General features: G+C 37.3%; 1 protein-coding gene across 1 annotated transcript in view; it reads right to left on the bottom strand.

Moving 5' to 3' along the window:
* The window catches only part of RGS22 (regulator of G protein signaling 22), a 144,392-nt gene that overhangs the window by 96,284 nt on the left and 31,545 nt on the right, over positions 1–16,563 (bottom strand). Inside the window, 2 exon segments of the mRNA XM_030304390.2 lie at positions 867–1,035; positions 1,670–1,755. Of these exon segments, the coding sequence (XP_030160250.2) occupies positions 867–1,035; positions 1,670–1,755 (255 nt within the window).

Raw genomic sequence — 16,563 nt, 5'->3', positions numbered from 1 at the left:
CTACAGAATTAAATAAGAACTACACATGAAAAAAAATGGTCAAGTAAGATAGGATAAGTCTATTCCAACAGAGATGGCAAATAGTTCTCTCGTATGACATCTTTGATCAATTGGAAGTGCTTGCCCAGGGTGCTGTGTTGAAAAGAATTTGAAGCCAAGTCCTGGCTCAGCAGGAAAATTGCCATGATTGATTAGCAATGTCTGTCATGAATGGAATCTAGGGGAACAGGAACACATGGGCCACATATTTGCAATTCCTCGTTTTGTACAGAATATGTGTAGGAACTGTGTTTCCAGAAAGATGAGCTGATAATTAGAGGCCAGAGACCAAACGGCAGATTTTACTACAAAGCGACTCTCCAAAAGGACATTTGATTCTAGGTTAGATCTCTTCAAAAGCACTCATACAACCCAACATTTCTTCCTGGAGGACAAATTTATCTGATAATGGTTACACAGTAATGCATTTTGCTAATGAGGAATAATTTTGGCAAGAGGGAGGAGAAGACCCAATTTATCATTATTTTTACAAAAATTATAGACTCCAAATAATGAAAAATTTGGAATGAACAATGAAACCATGGATATAATTCAAGTTACCCTTCCTTGCTTCCCGGGCGACACTGAGCATGTTCTTCAATCTTGCATTTGTTGCTCTGCACACAGGAGGATAATACCAGTTACGTTTCAGGTGAAGGAAGGCAAAGCAAATGAGTCAGCATAAATCCACAAAAGGTTTTGCTAAATCTGCTTTAGAAGTACTTGAAATCCCTTCCCCTGTTCAAGTGGTAAAAATGAAATTCCTATCCCTAAAATGATAAGTCTCCTTGAAGGGCCAAATCATGAAGAAATACTCATACTCTTACCTCACCAAGAGAAATGTAGAACTTTTTCATTATTATAACATTTTCTTCTTCAGTGACAGGTGGTGGTGGACTGGGTGGTTTTTTCAGGACCCAGGGGGAAAAGTCTGCATCGAGTGTAATGTTCATGCCTGATCTGCTCCATCGTACTTGTGAGACCAATTTGGCTAATCTGCATTTTAGGAATCATAAAAACTTGAAATAAGTTTCAAATATGGTAGAATTCGGGAAAAAAAAAAACTAAATTTTATTTTATGTATTCAAGCCAATCTCCTAACTCTGCACAATGATTCTCTTAGGATCTGCTAAATTAATGGCTTATTCACAGAACTAATTAAGGATTATTCTGCTATAATTTATTTTATTTGGATTTTTAAAATGGTGGTTCTAAATATAGGTCAAATTTTACTTAAATTTAAGGAATGTTTAGGTACTTACACATTAAAAGCCAGAGAACATAAAAGAAAAACTTGGCCCACTGTGACATTCTTTTTCATGACACACTTAATTTGTTTTTTAACAGCTTGCACATAAATACCGTTATCACAAGTAGATAATTTTAAAAACATAATGATCAAGGAAGCACAACTGAAGTACATTTATTAGGTACTGTTTCTATGGGATCTCTTTGGAAAAGTTAAGTGATTTTTTACAAATGCTCTATCACTTGCATACTATAGCAGGTAGGATACAAATGCGGTGGGTTTAAAGATATATGATTTTACTAAGAAAGTACAGGAAAAATGATTTTAGGTGAAAAAAATCCAGGCAATTAAAAAATGTGTTTGTTGATGGGACTATAATACCTGTATTCAAAGTAGCAATCACTTTCCAGAAATGCTGGAAGTCTTTCTTTTTTGATCCACTGAATACCTTGTTCACGACTGAGACACTGTGAGGGGACAAGTGAAAAAGAAAACGAGTCAAAGAAAGTCACCTTTCAGGACAATGAAGGCCTAATCAATAGAGCAATAATGACCTCCAGCTCCTTCTAGGAGCCCTGCTTCTACCTTCTTTTTGCACAAGAGAGAGCAAGAACCTCCAATCACATATCTGAAGCCATTGCTTGCCTTCTGGTATTTCTTTAATTCTCTCAACAATCCTGCATCAACTATTAGTCCCATTTTACAGATTAACAAACTGAATTCAGAGAAGTTAAGTAATGTATTGGAGAAGGAGGTATGAGAAAAAAAGTCACTTTCAGTATTTTTGCAGTCATAGAATGGTTAAAAGTAATCATAAACAGGAAAATAGTTAACCAGAATCTTGATAAGGCCACTATGGTCACTACAGTCCCCTTGTCCTTCCAACTTTAGGAACTTTGGTTAAATATTTACCATCCCCAGCCACTCTCCTGGAGATACCAAGGTTAGCAAGAAAGCTAAGGCCCTGCCTTGAAGGAGTTTCCAGGTAATTCAGTAAACAATAATAACAGAGCACTACCATAGGTTCAGGTTTCTGTGGGAGGGCACGTAGGCACTAAAACCAGCAAAGGCTTTTCCCACAGAAGATGCCACTCACTCTTTCACCTAACGCATGATTAGCCTGGTGAAGGGGTGAAGAGGGGTGGGCAGAAGAGGAAACGAAGAGAAGCATAGTATGACTAGATCACGGGGTGAGATTTGAGGAATGGAGGGAAGCAAGCTGGTGAAGCAGGCATAGGCCTCACTGTGAATCATCTTTTAAGTGACAGTAAGGAGTTTAGACTTTATTCTGAGGTTGCGAGGGCCATACAAACTCAAGGGAAGAGTTACTGAGTTGCTATTCATCATAAAATATTTACTCACCATTGATTCTCTTCTGTCTTATATTCACTGTTTTCCAGAATGCTAAAGAAGGTCGATACTTTGAACACTAAACCAATGCTACTAGATAAGGAAAACAACCAGTAAGGTGCACATCTCAGTGAGGCAAGGGTGTCTGTATTTATGTGACTTCCATTGATTATCTGCTAAAGCAACAGGTGTGCTGTGATATTAATATCAGTCAACACAGACCATTGCTAACTGCAGCGAGGAGGCTAAAGGCTCACATAGTAGTACTGCCAACATCAGATGAGCTGACATTCTTTTTTTTTTAATGTTTATTTATTCTTGAGAGAGAGAGAGGCAGAGTGTGAGCAGGGGAGGGGCAGAGAGAGACAAAAACACAGAATCCGAAGCAGGCTCCAGGCTCTGAGCTGTCAGCACAGAGCCCGACGCGGGGCTCGAACTTGTGAACCACGAGATCATGACCTGAGCCAAAATCAGCCACTCAACCGACTGAGCCACCCAGGCACCCCTGATGAGCTGATGTTCTTGAGCGTGCACTGGTGCTCAACACTGCTTGCATGTGGCATGAAGTCATTAGGTTCTCCAAGACCAGAAAACTGAGGGAACGATGCTTTCCTCCTGTTCAGCCAAAAGCACCCATTTGCCCTTACCAAAAACTATCTTCCAGGTAATGAAAAAATAGAAGAAACTTTGGAAGCAGCCAGCACCTCAGTAACATCTTGTGGATGGTCTTATTGTTTGAGTGAAATCTGAAGGACATTTGGATCTTGTAGTTAGAAAAACTCCAAATATGCCTCCACATATGCTACACACTGACGATGATACAGGACTCTTGAATTTTCATTAGCAATGCATTCAACGTATCACAGAAAGGCACCAGACTACATATAAAGATCAATACACACCCCTGAGGAATACTACAAGCTTGTGAAAGCTGGTCAGTCACACAAAATCAATTTGCCTAATATTTACTTAATGAACAGGTCACTGACAACCCATCCCCTTTTGAATATCTCTGCATCTATCTGATCTAAAAATGAAATGAAATGAAAAGTTTAAAAGGGATAAAATCAAAATCGAAGAAAAGTCTTTTAGTCAAACTGCCAAAAAGTCCCTTCAAGGTGTTTACAAATAAAGTATAAAGTATACAGACAAAAAAGTATAAAGGCAAAAAAATACAGGGGTGCCTGGGTGGCTCAGTCGGTTATGCATCCGACTTTGGCTCAGGTCATGATCTCGTGATTCATGGGTTCGAGCCCCGCATCAGGCTCTGTGCTGACAGTTCAGTCTGTAGCCTGCTTCAAATTCTGTGTCTCCCTCTCTCTGCCCTTCCCCCACTCACGCTCTCTCTCTCTCAAAAATAAACATGAAAAAAAAATTTAATAAAGGCAAAAAATACAGAACAATCTTGTTAGACATAACATGACACCTTAATGAATACTTACAAAAAAACACAAAAATGATTTACCTAAGGTAAAACTATTTAATCCTTAAAACTAAAAAAAACAAAAACAAAAACATACAGTAAAATTCCATCCTTTTTAGTAAACAGTTCTGTAAGGTTTTGACAAATATTTAAGTCGTATAACCATGACTACAATGAAGATATAGAATAGTTCCAACTTCCTCCAAACTTCCTCATGTCACTTTGCATTCAGTGACACCCTCTAACCCTAGGCCCTGGCAACCACAGATTGGTTCTCCACAGTTTTGCCCTTTCCAAAGTGTCATACAACTGGGATACAGTTGTAGCTCTCTTCATTTAGCATAATCATTTGAGATTGACCCATGTTCTTAGATGGATCACTAGTTCCTTCCTCTTCATTTCTCTTCAGCTGAGAAGTACTCCACTGTAGAGATGAACCACACTTTGTTTATCTACTCCCCACTTAAAAGAAATTTGGGTTTTTCTTATAGTTCTTGGTGATTATAAATAAGGGAACTACAGACTTCACATACCATTTTTGTGTGAACAGAAGAGACTGTTCATTTCTCTGGTAAAATGCAAGGGTAGGATAGATGGGTAGGATGGTATATGTTTAACTTAGAAAAAACTGCCAAACTGTTTTCCAAAATGGAATTCTCTGAACAATGTGAGAGTTCCAGTTGCTCTGCATCCTGAATGGCACTTGGTATTGTCAATGTGCATTGCATATTTTACTGATTCTAATAGGTGTGTAGACACAGTTCGTTGAGATTTGTGTGTGTGTGTGTGTGTGCGTGTGTGCGTGCACACTGCCTTTTCTTTATAACAGCTTTGAGACGGAATTCACATTCCATACAATTCACCCATTTAAAATGTATAATCCAATGGTTTTTAGTATATTCACACACCATCACCACAATCAAATTTAGAACATTTTCATCACCTTCCAGAAAACCTCATACCCATTAGCAATCACTCTCCATTTCACATCAATTTCCCCACACCCATCTCCCAATGTTGGCTGCATTTCTCTTATGATGAATGTTGAACATCTTTTCATATGCATTTTGGCCATCTGTACATCTTCTTTGGAGAAATGTCTATTCAGATCCTATGTCCATTTTTTAAAACTAAAGTATGATTAACATGCTGTGTTATATTAGTTTCAGGTATACACTATACTAAGTCAACAATTCTATACGTTATTCATTGTTCATCACAGTAAGTGTACTCTTAATCCTATTTCACCCACCCCTTGCCCCTGCCCCTGCCCCTCTGGCAACCAACAGTTTGTTCTCTATAGTTAAGAATCTGGTTTTTTGTCTCTCTTTGTGGTTGTCTGTTTTTGTTTCTTAAATTCCACATATGAGTGAAGCTATATGGTAGCTGTCTTTCTCTTATCTCACGTAGCATTATACCCTCTAGGTCCATCCATATTGTTGTAAATGGCAGGATCTCAAAGATCTCATTCTTTTTTTATGGCTGAGTAATATTCAGCCACATAGGTCACATCTTCTTTATCCATTTACCTATTGATGGACAGTTGGGCTGCTTCCCTATCTTGGTTACTGTAATAATGCTGCAATAAACATAAGGGTTCATATATCTCTTCAAATTAGTGTTTTCATTTTCTTTGGGCAAATATGCAGTAGTGGATTTCCTGGATTATATGGTAATTCTATTTTTAATTTTTCAAGGAACCTCCATAATGTTTTCACAGCGGCTGCCCCAATCTGCATTCCCACCAACAGTGCATGAGGGTTCCTTTTTCTCCACATCCTTGCCAACCCTTGCTATTTCTTGTCTTTTTTATTTTAGCCATTGTGACTGGTGTAAGGTGATATCTCATTGTAGTTTTAATTTGCATTTCCGTGATGACTAGTGACGTAGAGCATATTTTCATATGTCTGTTGGCCATTTGCATGTCTTCTTTGGAAAAATATATGTTCAAGTCCCCTGCCTATTTTTTATTTTAGGTTTCTCAAGCTTTTATTTAAATTCCAGTTAGTTAACATACAGTGTAATGTTAGTTTTGGGGGTAGAATTTAGTGATTCAACACTTACGTACAAAACCCAGTGCTTATCACAACAAGCACACTCCTTAATCCCCATCACCTATTTCACCAATCTCCCCTGACACCCCCTCTGGTAACCATAAGCGTGTTCTCTATAATTAAAATCTGTTTCTTGGATTCCTTTTTTTCTTTCCCTGCTATGTTCATTTGTTTCTTAAATTCCATATATGAGTGAAATCATATGGTATTGTCTTTCTCTGACTTATATCACTTAGCATAATACTCTCTAGCACCATCCACATCATTGCAAATGGCAAGATTTCATTCTTTTTTATTGCTGAGCAATATTCCATTGTACATATATACCACATCTGTATCCATTCATCAGCTGATGGATATTTGGGCTGTTTACATAATTTGGCTATTATTGATAATGCTGCGATAAACATCAGGGTGTGTGTATACCTTTGAATCAGTACTTTTGTGCCCTTTGGGTAAATACCTAGTAGTGCAATTACTGAATCATAGGGTAGTTCTATTTTTAGCTTTCTGAGGAAACTCCATACTGTTTTTCAGAATCCTCTGCCCACTAAAAAAATTTTTTAAGGTTTATTTATTTTTGAGAGAGAGACAGAGAGAGTGAGTGAGTGGGGGAGGGAGACATAGAATCTGAAGCAGGCTCCAGGCTTCAAGCTGTCAGCAGAGAGCCCAGAGCCCAGAGCCATGAGATCATGACCGGAACTAAAGTTGGATGCTTAACCGACTGAGCCACCTAGACACCTCTTCTGCCCATCTTTTAATCAGATTGTTTATTTGGTGTTGAGCTGTATAAGTTCTTTACACATTTTGGACATTGACCTCTTACTGGATGTACTATTTGCAGGTATCTTCTCCCATTCAGTAGGTTGTCTTTTTGTTTTGTGGATGGTTTCCCTCACTGTGCAAAAGCTTTTTATTTTGGTGTAATCCCAATAGTTGAATTTTGCTTTTGTTTTCCTTGCTTTAGGTGACATACCTAGAAAAATGTTTCCATGGTTAATGTCAAAGAAATTACTGCCTATGCTTTCGTCTAGGAGTTTTATGGTTTCAGGGTTGATATTTACCTCTTTAATCCATGTGAAGTTTATTTTTGTGTATGGTATAAGAACGTGTTCTAGTTTCATTATTTTGCATGTTGCTGTTCAGCTTTCCCAGCCCAATTTGTTGAAGAGACTGTCTTTTCCCTATTGTACATCTTTGCCTCCTTTGTTGTAGATTAACTGACCACACAAAGGTTGGTTTATTTCTGGGCTCTCTATTCAATTCCATTGATCTATATGTCTATTTTTCTGCCAGTACCATACTGTTTTGTTACTACAGCTTGGAAGTAGATCTTGAAGTCTGGGATTGTGATACCTCCAGCTTTGTTCCTTCTCAAGATTGCTTAGGCTATTCAGGGTCTTTGGTGGTTTCACACAAATTTTTGTATTATCTGTTCTAGTTCTGTGAAAAAATGTAGTTAGTATTCTCACAGGGATTGCATTAAATCTGTAGACTGTTTTGGGTAATACAGACATGTAAAAAAAATTTAATGTTTATTTATTTTTGAGAGAGAGAGAGAGAGAGAGAGAGAGAGAGAAACAGAGTTCTAGCAGGGGAGGGGCAGAGAGAGAGGGAGACACAGAATCTGAAACAGGCTCCAGGTTCTGAGCTGTCAGCACAGTGCCTGACATGGGGCTCGAACTTGGGAAAGGCAAGATCATGACCTGAGCCGAAGTCAGACACTTAACAGACTGAGTCATCCAGGTTCCCCAGTAATATGGACATTTTGACAATATTAGTTCTTCCATACCATGGGCATGGAACATCTTTCCATTTGTATCTTCCTCAATTTCTTTCATCAATGTTTTATAGTTTTCAGAGTATAGGTCCTGCACCTCTTTGCTTAGGTATATTCTTAGGTATTTTATTATTTTGGTACAATTATAAATGGGATTGTTAATTTCTCTTTCTGCTATTTTATTATTAGTGTATAGAAATGAAACAGGTTTTTTGGAACACATATGTAGGATTTATTTTTATATAAAAATTGAATCATATTATATACTTTCATTTACAACTTTTTTCACTGAACAGTACAACATGTGCATCTATCTCATGAGGACAACAGACAGCTCAAACACATTCTTTGAAATAGTCATATAATAGTCCATAATTCTTCCACTGATAAATATATAGTATGTTTATAATACTTAAGTCAATGCTGCACTGTAGCTCCTGTAATACACATTTACTTCTATGGGATAAATCCTTACGCAGCTTTTCCAGCATAAGTCATAGCACTTTTAATTTTAATTGATTTTGCCAGATTAACTCCCAAAGACTGTAGCAATTAATATTCTACAAACACTAGATGTTATTATTTTTTAAAAGCGTAGGCTGGAAGGCCTGGGTGGTTCAGTCAGTTAAGTGTCTGACTCTTGATTTCAGCTCAGATCATGATCTCACCATTTGTGAGCACAGAGCCTGCTTGAGATTCTCTCTCTCCCCACTCTCTGCCCCTTCCTTGTACGTGCACACACGCTCTCTCTCTCTCCCTCAAAATAAATAAACTTAAAAAAAAAGTGTAGGCCAATTTAACGTCTTAAAAAATGGTATGATTGTACTTACAATTTGCATATTTCTGACAATCTGTGTGATGAAACACCTTTTATTTGCTCATTTTCCATTTTAATTCCTCTCGTAAATAGTTTGTTGAATTACTTCAGTTATTCTATTGGATTACTTGTCTTTTTCTTGAATAAGATTGGTAATTAAGAAATTAAATAAAATACATTTCCTCGTACTTGCAAAGTTTTTTTTCTAAATCATTGGTTTTTAACTTTATGTCATTTTCTAACATGTGACACATTTTGATTTTGGTATCCAGGTTTGTTTTTTGATTATTTTAAAGATTCTGGAGTCTTTGACTTCTTGAGAAGATGGCTCACATGCTTAGTTTACATAAAAATTTTCCTGGATTGGGGCGCCTGAGTGTCTCAGTCAGTTAAGCCTCTGACTTCAGCTCAGGTATGATCTCACAGTTTGTAGATTCAAGCCCCACGTCAGGCTCTGTGCTGACAGCTCGGAGCCTGGAGCATGCTTCAGATTCCGTGTCTCCCTCTCTCTGCCCCTCACCTGCTTGTGCTCTTTCTCTCTCTAAAATAAATAAACATTAAAAATTTTTTTAAAAATTTCATTTTATTGTAATATTTCAGTTTAAAAACCATTTAAGCCATTTATTCATTTGCAAATAAAGACAATTCAGATTACTCTTGCAAATTGAAAGTAGTTATTTATATTTATTGTGCTGAAGTTCTGTCTAGGAAATCTAAAATAATATTTTTAATATAATTTATTGGCAAATTGGCCAACATACAGTGTGTAAAGTATGCTCTTGGTTTTTGGGGTAGATTCCCGTGGTTCATTGCTTACATACAACACCCAGTGCTCATCCCAACAAGTGCCCTCCTTAATGCCCATCACCCATTTTCCCCTCTCCCCCATACCCCCATCAACCCTCAGTTTGTTCTCTATATTTAAGAGTCTCTTGTGGTTTGCCTCTCTGTTTGTAACTACTTTTTCCCCTTCTCTTCCCCCATGGTCTTCTGTTAAGTTTCTCAAGATCCACATGTGAGTGAAAACATATATCTGTCTTTCTCTGGCTGACTTATTTTACTTAGCAAAATACCTTCCAGTTCCATCCATGTTGCTGTAAATAGCATGATTTCATTCTTTCTCATTGCCAAGTAGTATTCCATTGTATATATAAACCACATCTTCTTTATCCATTTATTAGTCAAAGGACATTTAGGCTCTTTCCATAATTTGGCTATTGTTGAAAGCACTGCTATAAACAGTGGGGTACATGTGCTCCTATGAATCAGCACTCCTATATCCTTTGGATAAATTCCTAGTAGTGCTATTGCTGGATCATAGGATAGTTCTATTTTTAATTTTTTGAGGAACCTCCACACTGTTTTCCAGAGTGGCTGCACATGTTTGCATTCCCACCAAAAACACATCGTCACCAGCATCTCTGTTTCCTGAGTTGTTAATTTTAGCCACTCTGACTGGTGTGAGGTGGTATCTCAGTGTAGTTTTGATTTGTATTTCTCTGATGATGAGTGACACTGAGCATCATTTTCATGTGTCTGTTGGCCATCTGGATGTCTTCTTTGGAAAAGTGTCTATTCATGTCTTCTGCCCATTTCTTCATTGGATTATTTGTTTTTTGGGGTGTTGAATTTGGTAAGTTCTTTATAGATTTTGGATACTAACCCTTTATCCGATATGTCATTTGAAAATATCTTTTCCCATTCTGTCGGTTGCCCTTTAGTTTTGCTGATTGTTTCCTTTGCAGTGCAGAAGCTTTTTACCTTGATGAGGTCCCAATAGTTCATTTTTGCTTTTAATTCCCTTGCCTTTGGAGATGTGTCAAGCATGAAATTGCTGAAGCTGAGGTCAAAGAGGTTGTTGCCTGCTTTCTCCTGTAGGCTTTCCTGTCTCACATTTAGGTCTTTCATCAATTTTGAGTTTATTTTTGTGTATGGTGTAAGAAAGTGGTCTAGTTTCATTCTTCTGCATGTTGCTGTCCAGTTCTCCCAGCACCATTTGCTAAAGAGACTGTCTTTTTTCCATTGGATACTCTTTCCTGCTTTGTCAAAGATTGGTTGGCCATACATTTGTGGGTCCAATTCTGGGTTCTCTATTCTATTCCATTGGTCTATGTGTCTGCTTTTGTGCCAATACCATACTGTCTTGATGATTACAGTTTGAGGTAGAGGCTAAAGTCTGGGATTGTGATGCATTCTGTTTGGTTTTCTTTTTCAATATTACTTTGGCTATTCGGGATCTTTTGTGGTTCCATACAAACTTCAGGATTGTTTGTTCTAGCTTTGAGAAGAATGTCAGTGCAATTTTGATTGGGACTGCATTGAATCTGCAGATTGCTTTGGGTAGTATTGACATTTTAACAATATTTACTCTTCCAATCCACAAGCATGGAATGTTTTTCCATTTCTTTGTGTCTTCTTCAATTTCCTTCATAAGTTTTCTATAGTTGAGCATACAGATTTTTAATATCTTTGGTTAGGTTTATCCCTAGGTATTTTATGGTTCTTGGTGCAATTGTTAGAGGGATCAATTTCTTGATTTCTTTTTGTTGCTTCATTATTGGCGTATAGAAATGCAATCGATTTCTGTACATTGATTTTGTCCCCTGCAACTTTGCTGAATTCATGTATCAGTTGCAGCAGCCTTTTGGTGGAGTACTCAGGTTTTCCATGTAGAGTATCAGGTCATCTGCAAAAAGTGAAAGTTTGACTTCTTCTTTGCCAATTTTGATGCTTTTTATTTCACTCTGTTGTCTGATTGCTGATGTTAGGACTTCCAATACTATGTTAAACAACAGTGGGAAGAGTGGACATCTCTGTCATGTTCCTGATCTCAGGGGGAAAAGCTCTCAGTTTTTGCACACTGAGGATGATATTAGCTTTGGGCTTTTCATATATGGCTTTTATGATGTTTAGGTATGTTCCTTCTATCCCAATTTTCTTGAGGGTTTGAAGAAAGGATGCTGTATTTTGTCAAATGCTTTTTCTGCATCTATTGATAGGATCATATGGTTCTTATCCTTTCTTTTACTGATGTGATGGATCACACTGATTGATTTGCAAATATTGAACCAGCCCTACAACCCAGGAATGAATCCCAATTGATCATGGTGAAAAATTCTTTTTATATGCTGTTGAATTCGATTTGCTACTATCTTGTTGAGAATTTTTACATCCATGTTCATCAGGATATTGGCCTGTAATTCTCCATTTTTGTGGTGTCTCTGTCTGGTTTGGGAATCAAGGTAATTCTGGCTTCATAGAATGAGTCTGGAAGTTTTCCTTCTGTTTCCATGTTTTGGAACAGCTGGAGGAGGATAGGTATTAAATATGCTTTAAATGTCTAGTAGAATTCCCCTGGGAAGCCATCTGGCCCGGGACTCTTATATGTTGGGAGATTTTTGATAACTGATTCAATTTTTTCAGTAGTTATGGGTCTGTTCAAATTTTCTACTTCTTCCTGTTTGAGTTTTGGTAGTGTGTGGGTGTCTAGGAATTTGTCCATTTCTTCCAGGTTGTCCAGTTTGTTGACATAGTTTTCATAGTATACTCTGATAATTTCTTGTACCTCTGAGGGATTGGTTGTGATAAATCCATTTGCATTTGTGATTTTATCTCTTTGGGTCTTCTCTCTTTTCTTTTCGAGAAGCCTGGCTAAGGGTTTATCAATTTTGTTTATTTTTTCAAAAACCAACTCCTAGTTTCATTGATCTGTTCTACCGTTTTTTGGGTTTTTTTAGATTCTACATTGTTTATTTCTGCTCTGATCTTTATTAATTCTCTTCTCCTACTGGCCTTGGGGTTTCTTTGTTGTTCTGCTGCTGGTTCCTTTAGGTGTGCTGTTGGATTTTGTATTTGGGGTTTTTCTTATTTTCAGCTCGGCCTGGATTGCAATGTATTTTCCTCTGAGAACTGCCTTTGCTACATCCCAAAGGGTTTGGACTACAGTGTTTCCATTTTCATTTGTTTCCATACATTTTTTTAATTTCTTCTTTAATTGCCTGGCTGACCCATTCATTCTTTAGTAGGATGTTCTTTAATCTCCATGCATTTGGAGGTTTTCCAAACTTTTTCCTGTGGTTGATTTCAAGTTTCATAGCATTGTGATCTGAAAATGTGCATGGTATGCTTTTAATTCTTTTATATTTATTGAGGGCTGTTTTGTGACCCAGTATGTGATCTATCTTCGAGAATGTCCCATGTGCACTTGAGAAGAATGTTGTATTCTGCTGCCTTAGGGTGAAAAGTTCTGAATGTATCTCTCAAATCCATCTGGTCCAGTGTATCATTCAGGGCACTTGTTTCTTTATTGATTTTCTGTCTGGATGACCTGTACATTGTTGTAAGTGGAGTATTAAAGTCTCCTGCAATTACCACATTCTTACCAATAAGATTGCCTATGTTTGTGATTGTTTTATATATTTGGGTACTTTTAAATTCAGTGCGTAAACATTTATAATTGTTAGCCCTTCTTGATGGATAGACCCTGTAATTATGATATAATGCCCTTCTTCATCTCTTCTTACAACCTTTAGTTTAATCTAGTTTGTCTGATGTAAGTATGGCTACTCCAGCTTTCTTTTGACTTCTAGTAACATGATAGATGGTTCTCCATCCCCTCACTTTCAATCTGAAGGTGTCCCCAGGTCTAAAATGGGTCTCTTGTAGACAGCAAATAGATGGGTCTTGTTTTTTTATCCATTATGATACCCTCTGTCTTTTGGTTGGAGCATTTAGTCCATTTACATTCAGTGTTATTATTGAAAGATATAGATTTAGTCATTGTGTTATCTGTAGGCTTCATGTTTGTAGTGATGTCTCTGGTCCTTTGTGGTCCTTTGCAACATTCCACTCACAGAATCCCCCTTAGGATCCCTTGTAGGGCTGGTTTAGCGGTGATGAATTCCTTCAGTTTTTGTTTGTCTGGGAAAACCTTTATCTCTCCTTCTTTTTTTTTTTTTTTTTTTAATTTTTTTTTCAACGTTTTTATTTTATTTTTGGGACAGAGAGAGACAGAGCATGAACGGGGGAGGGGCAGAGAGAGAGGGAGACACAGAATCGGAAACAGGCTCCAGGCTCTGAGCCATCAGCCCAGAGCCCGACGCGGGGCTCGAACTCACGGACCGCGAGATCGTGACCTGGGTGAAGTCGGACGCCTAACCGACTGCGCCACCCAGGCGCCCCATTTATCTCTCCTTCTATTCTGAATGGCAGGCTTGCTGGACTAAAGATTCTTGGCTGCATATTTTTCCTATTCAGCACATTGAAAATTTCCTGCCACTCCTTTCTGGCCTGCCAAGCTTCAGTAGATAGGTTTGCTACTACCCTTATGTGTCTACTCTTGTAGGTTAAGACCCATTTGTCCCTAGCTGCTTTCAGAATTCTCTCTTTATCTTTGTATTTTGCCAGTTTTACTATATGTCATGCAGAAGATCAATTCAAGTTGCATCTGAAGGGACTTCTCTGTGCCTCCTGGATTTCAATGTCTGTTTCCTTTCCCAGATTGGGGAAGTTCTCAGCTATGATTTGTTCAAGTACAACTTCCACCCCTTTCTCTCTCTTCTTCTTCTTCCGGAACTCCTATGATACAGATATTATTCCATTTCATTTAATCACTTAGGTCTCTAATTCTCCCCTCATGGTCCAGAATTTTATCTTTTTTCTCGGCTTCATCTTTTTCCATAATTTTATCTTTTTTCACTTATTCTCCCCTCTGCCTCTTCAGTCCAGCTGTCACTGCCTCTAGTTTATTTTACACCTCATTTACAACATTTTTTAATTCATCATGACTATTTTTTAGTTCCTTGATCTCTGTAACAATAGATTCTCTGCTGTCTTCTATGCTTTTTTCAAGCCCAGCAATTAATCTTATGACTATTATTCTAAATTCTTGTTCAGTTACACAGTTTATATCTGTTTTGATCAATTCTTTAGCTGTCATTTCTTCCTGGAATTTGTTTTTAGGAGAATTCTTCCATTTTGTCATTTTGGCTAGTTTTTTGTCCCTCACATGTTTTAAAAGCTTGTTATGTGTCCTGCACCTGTGAGCACTACTATATTAAAGAGGAGTCATACTCTGTCTAGGGCCTGGCCCTTCAGGAGGTGTTTTTTGAGTGTGTTACTTGCTCTCTGTTGTTGTGACTCTGGTTGTTTTATCTCCCTACTCGTAGTGATGTTTTGGACCCTCCACCAAGTGTGCTTTGATTTGTTCACTGAAGTAGCCCTGAATACCTGCATAACAGTCCTTTCTGATAACTTGGGAGCCACCTGACTAAATGCTTTCTTGACATCTTCTGAAGTTAAGTATCCATAATAGTGCCTGTCAAAAGCTGTAAAGATGTGTCTTATTTGATTGCAAAATTTTTTGTGCAACAAAAATTTTTTTTTTCTTACAACACTTTTTTTTCTTTTTTCTTACAACACTTGAAAACTCCTCAAGTAATAGGCATTGTCACACTTTCTCACAGCTTTCCTTCAACCACTCTAGCCTGGCCTCTGCCATCACCTGGTACCAAAACTGCTCTTGCAGGTCGCCAACTCCAATGGACCAGAAGTCTAAAATAATTTTGAATTGCAAGGAAGATATATACTTTTTCTTTTCTTATGATCTAGTGGAAATGGTTACAGTGTTTACTATTGATTTTGGGTAGCCTTTAATAGTTTAAGTAATTAATTTTTTAATGAGTTTTTATTAGGAATGAGTTTGCATGAAATGCAACAGATTTATGTATATTAATTTTGTACCCTGTAACTTTACTGAATTCATTTATCAGTTCTAGTAGTTTTTTGGTAAATTCTTTAAGATTTTCTATATATAGTATCATGTCATCTGTAGATAGTGAAATATGTTACCTCTTCCTTACCAATCTAGATGCCCTTTATTTCTTTGTCTTGTCTGATTGCTGTGGCTAGGACTTCTAGTACTATGTTGAATAAAAGTGGTGAGAGTGGACATCCTTGTCCTGTTCCTGATTTTAGAGGAAAAGCTCTCACTTGTTCCCCATGGAGGATGATGTTAGCTGTGGGTTTTTCACATATGGCTTTTCTTATGCTTAGGTATGTTCCCTCTAAACCTAGATTGTTGAGACTTTTTATCATGAATGAATATTGTAATAATTGATATGGTGCTTTATAGATCAGAATAGATTTCCTTGTTTAAACTTCAAAACAATGTTATGACATAGCTTTTTTTAGTATTTATAAAGGTATTTTAAATGCTATTAGTATTACTATTAATGCATTTAATTTGATGAAAGTAAACAAAGATGAAATATATTGGAATTCAGTAAAAGAAGCATTGAACAAATGTCAGGCTGGAGAAGAGCTATGTTTTAAGGGTTGAACATATTTTAGTCTAGTTCCATCAGACACTTCAAATCATGGAAAATGTTAAACATTCATTTTATTTTCAGCTGAACCATACAACAAACCTAAGTAGTAAGTGGTGATGGTATCATCTGACAGGTGATGAAAATAAGGCTCATCAAAATGATTTGTTCAAGAACACAGAACCAGTAAGTTAAAGAACCAATGTTAGAACCCAGGTTTTTGGGGTTTTTTTGTGTGTGTGTTTTGTTTTGTTTTTACCTCATGTTAAGGAGACAAAATCCAGAAACTGAGAGTAGAATTTAATGCCAGGGAGGTCAGAGTCACATAGCCTAACTTGAGGGTCAGAAATCATAATTCCCAACTGCTTGTTAGGATAGAACCCAAAGGAGATAAATTTACTGTGTACTCACATTTTCTAGAGTGCATCTAGACTATAAGGGATATACATATTTCTACTTCCCCCAAATTAGCCTTATATCCCAAGTATTGAAAGCAAGTTATGTGAATCTTCTCATATTAAAAATC

This window comes from Lynx canadensis, chromosome F2, assembly GCF_007474595.2.
Source record: "Lynx canadensis isolate LIC74 chromosome F2, mLynCan4.pri.v2, whole genome shotgun sequence".
NCBI classification, from domain to species: domain Eukaryota; kingdom Metazoa; phylum Chordata; class Mammalia; order Carnivora; family Felidae; genus Lynx; species Lynx canadensis.
The sequence above is the reverse complement of the archived record's forward strand: the minus strand, read 5'-3'. Positions and strand labels throughout refer to the sequence as shown.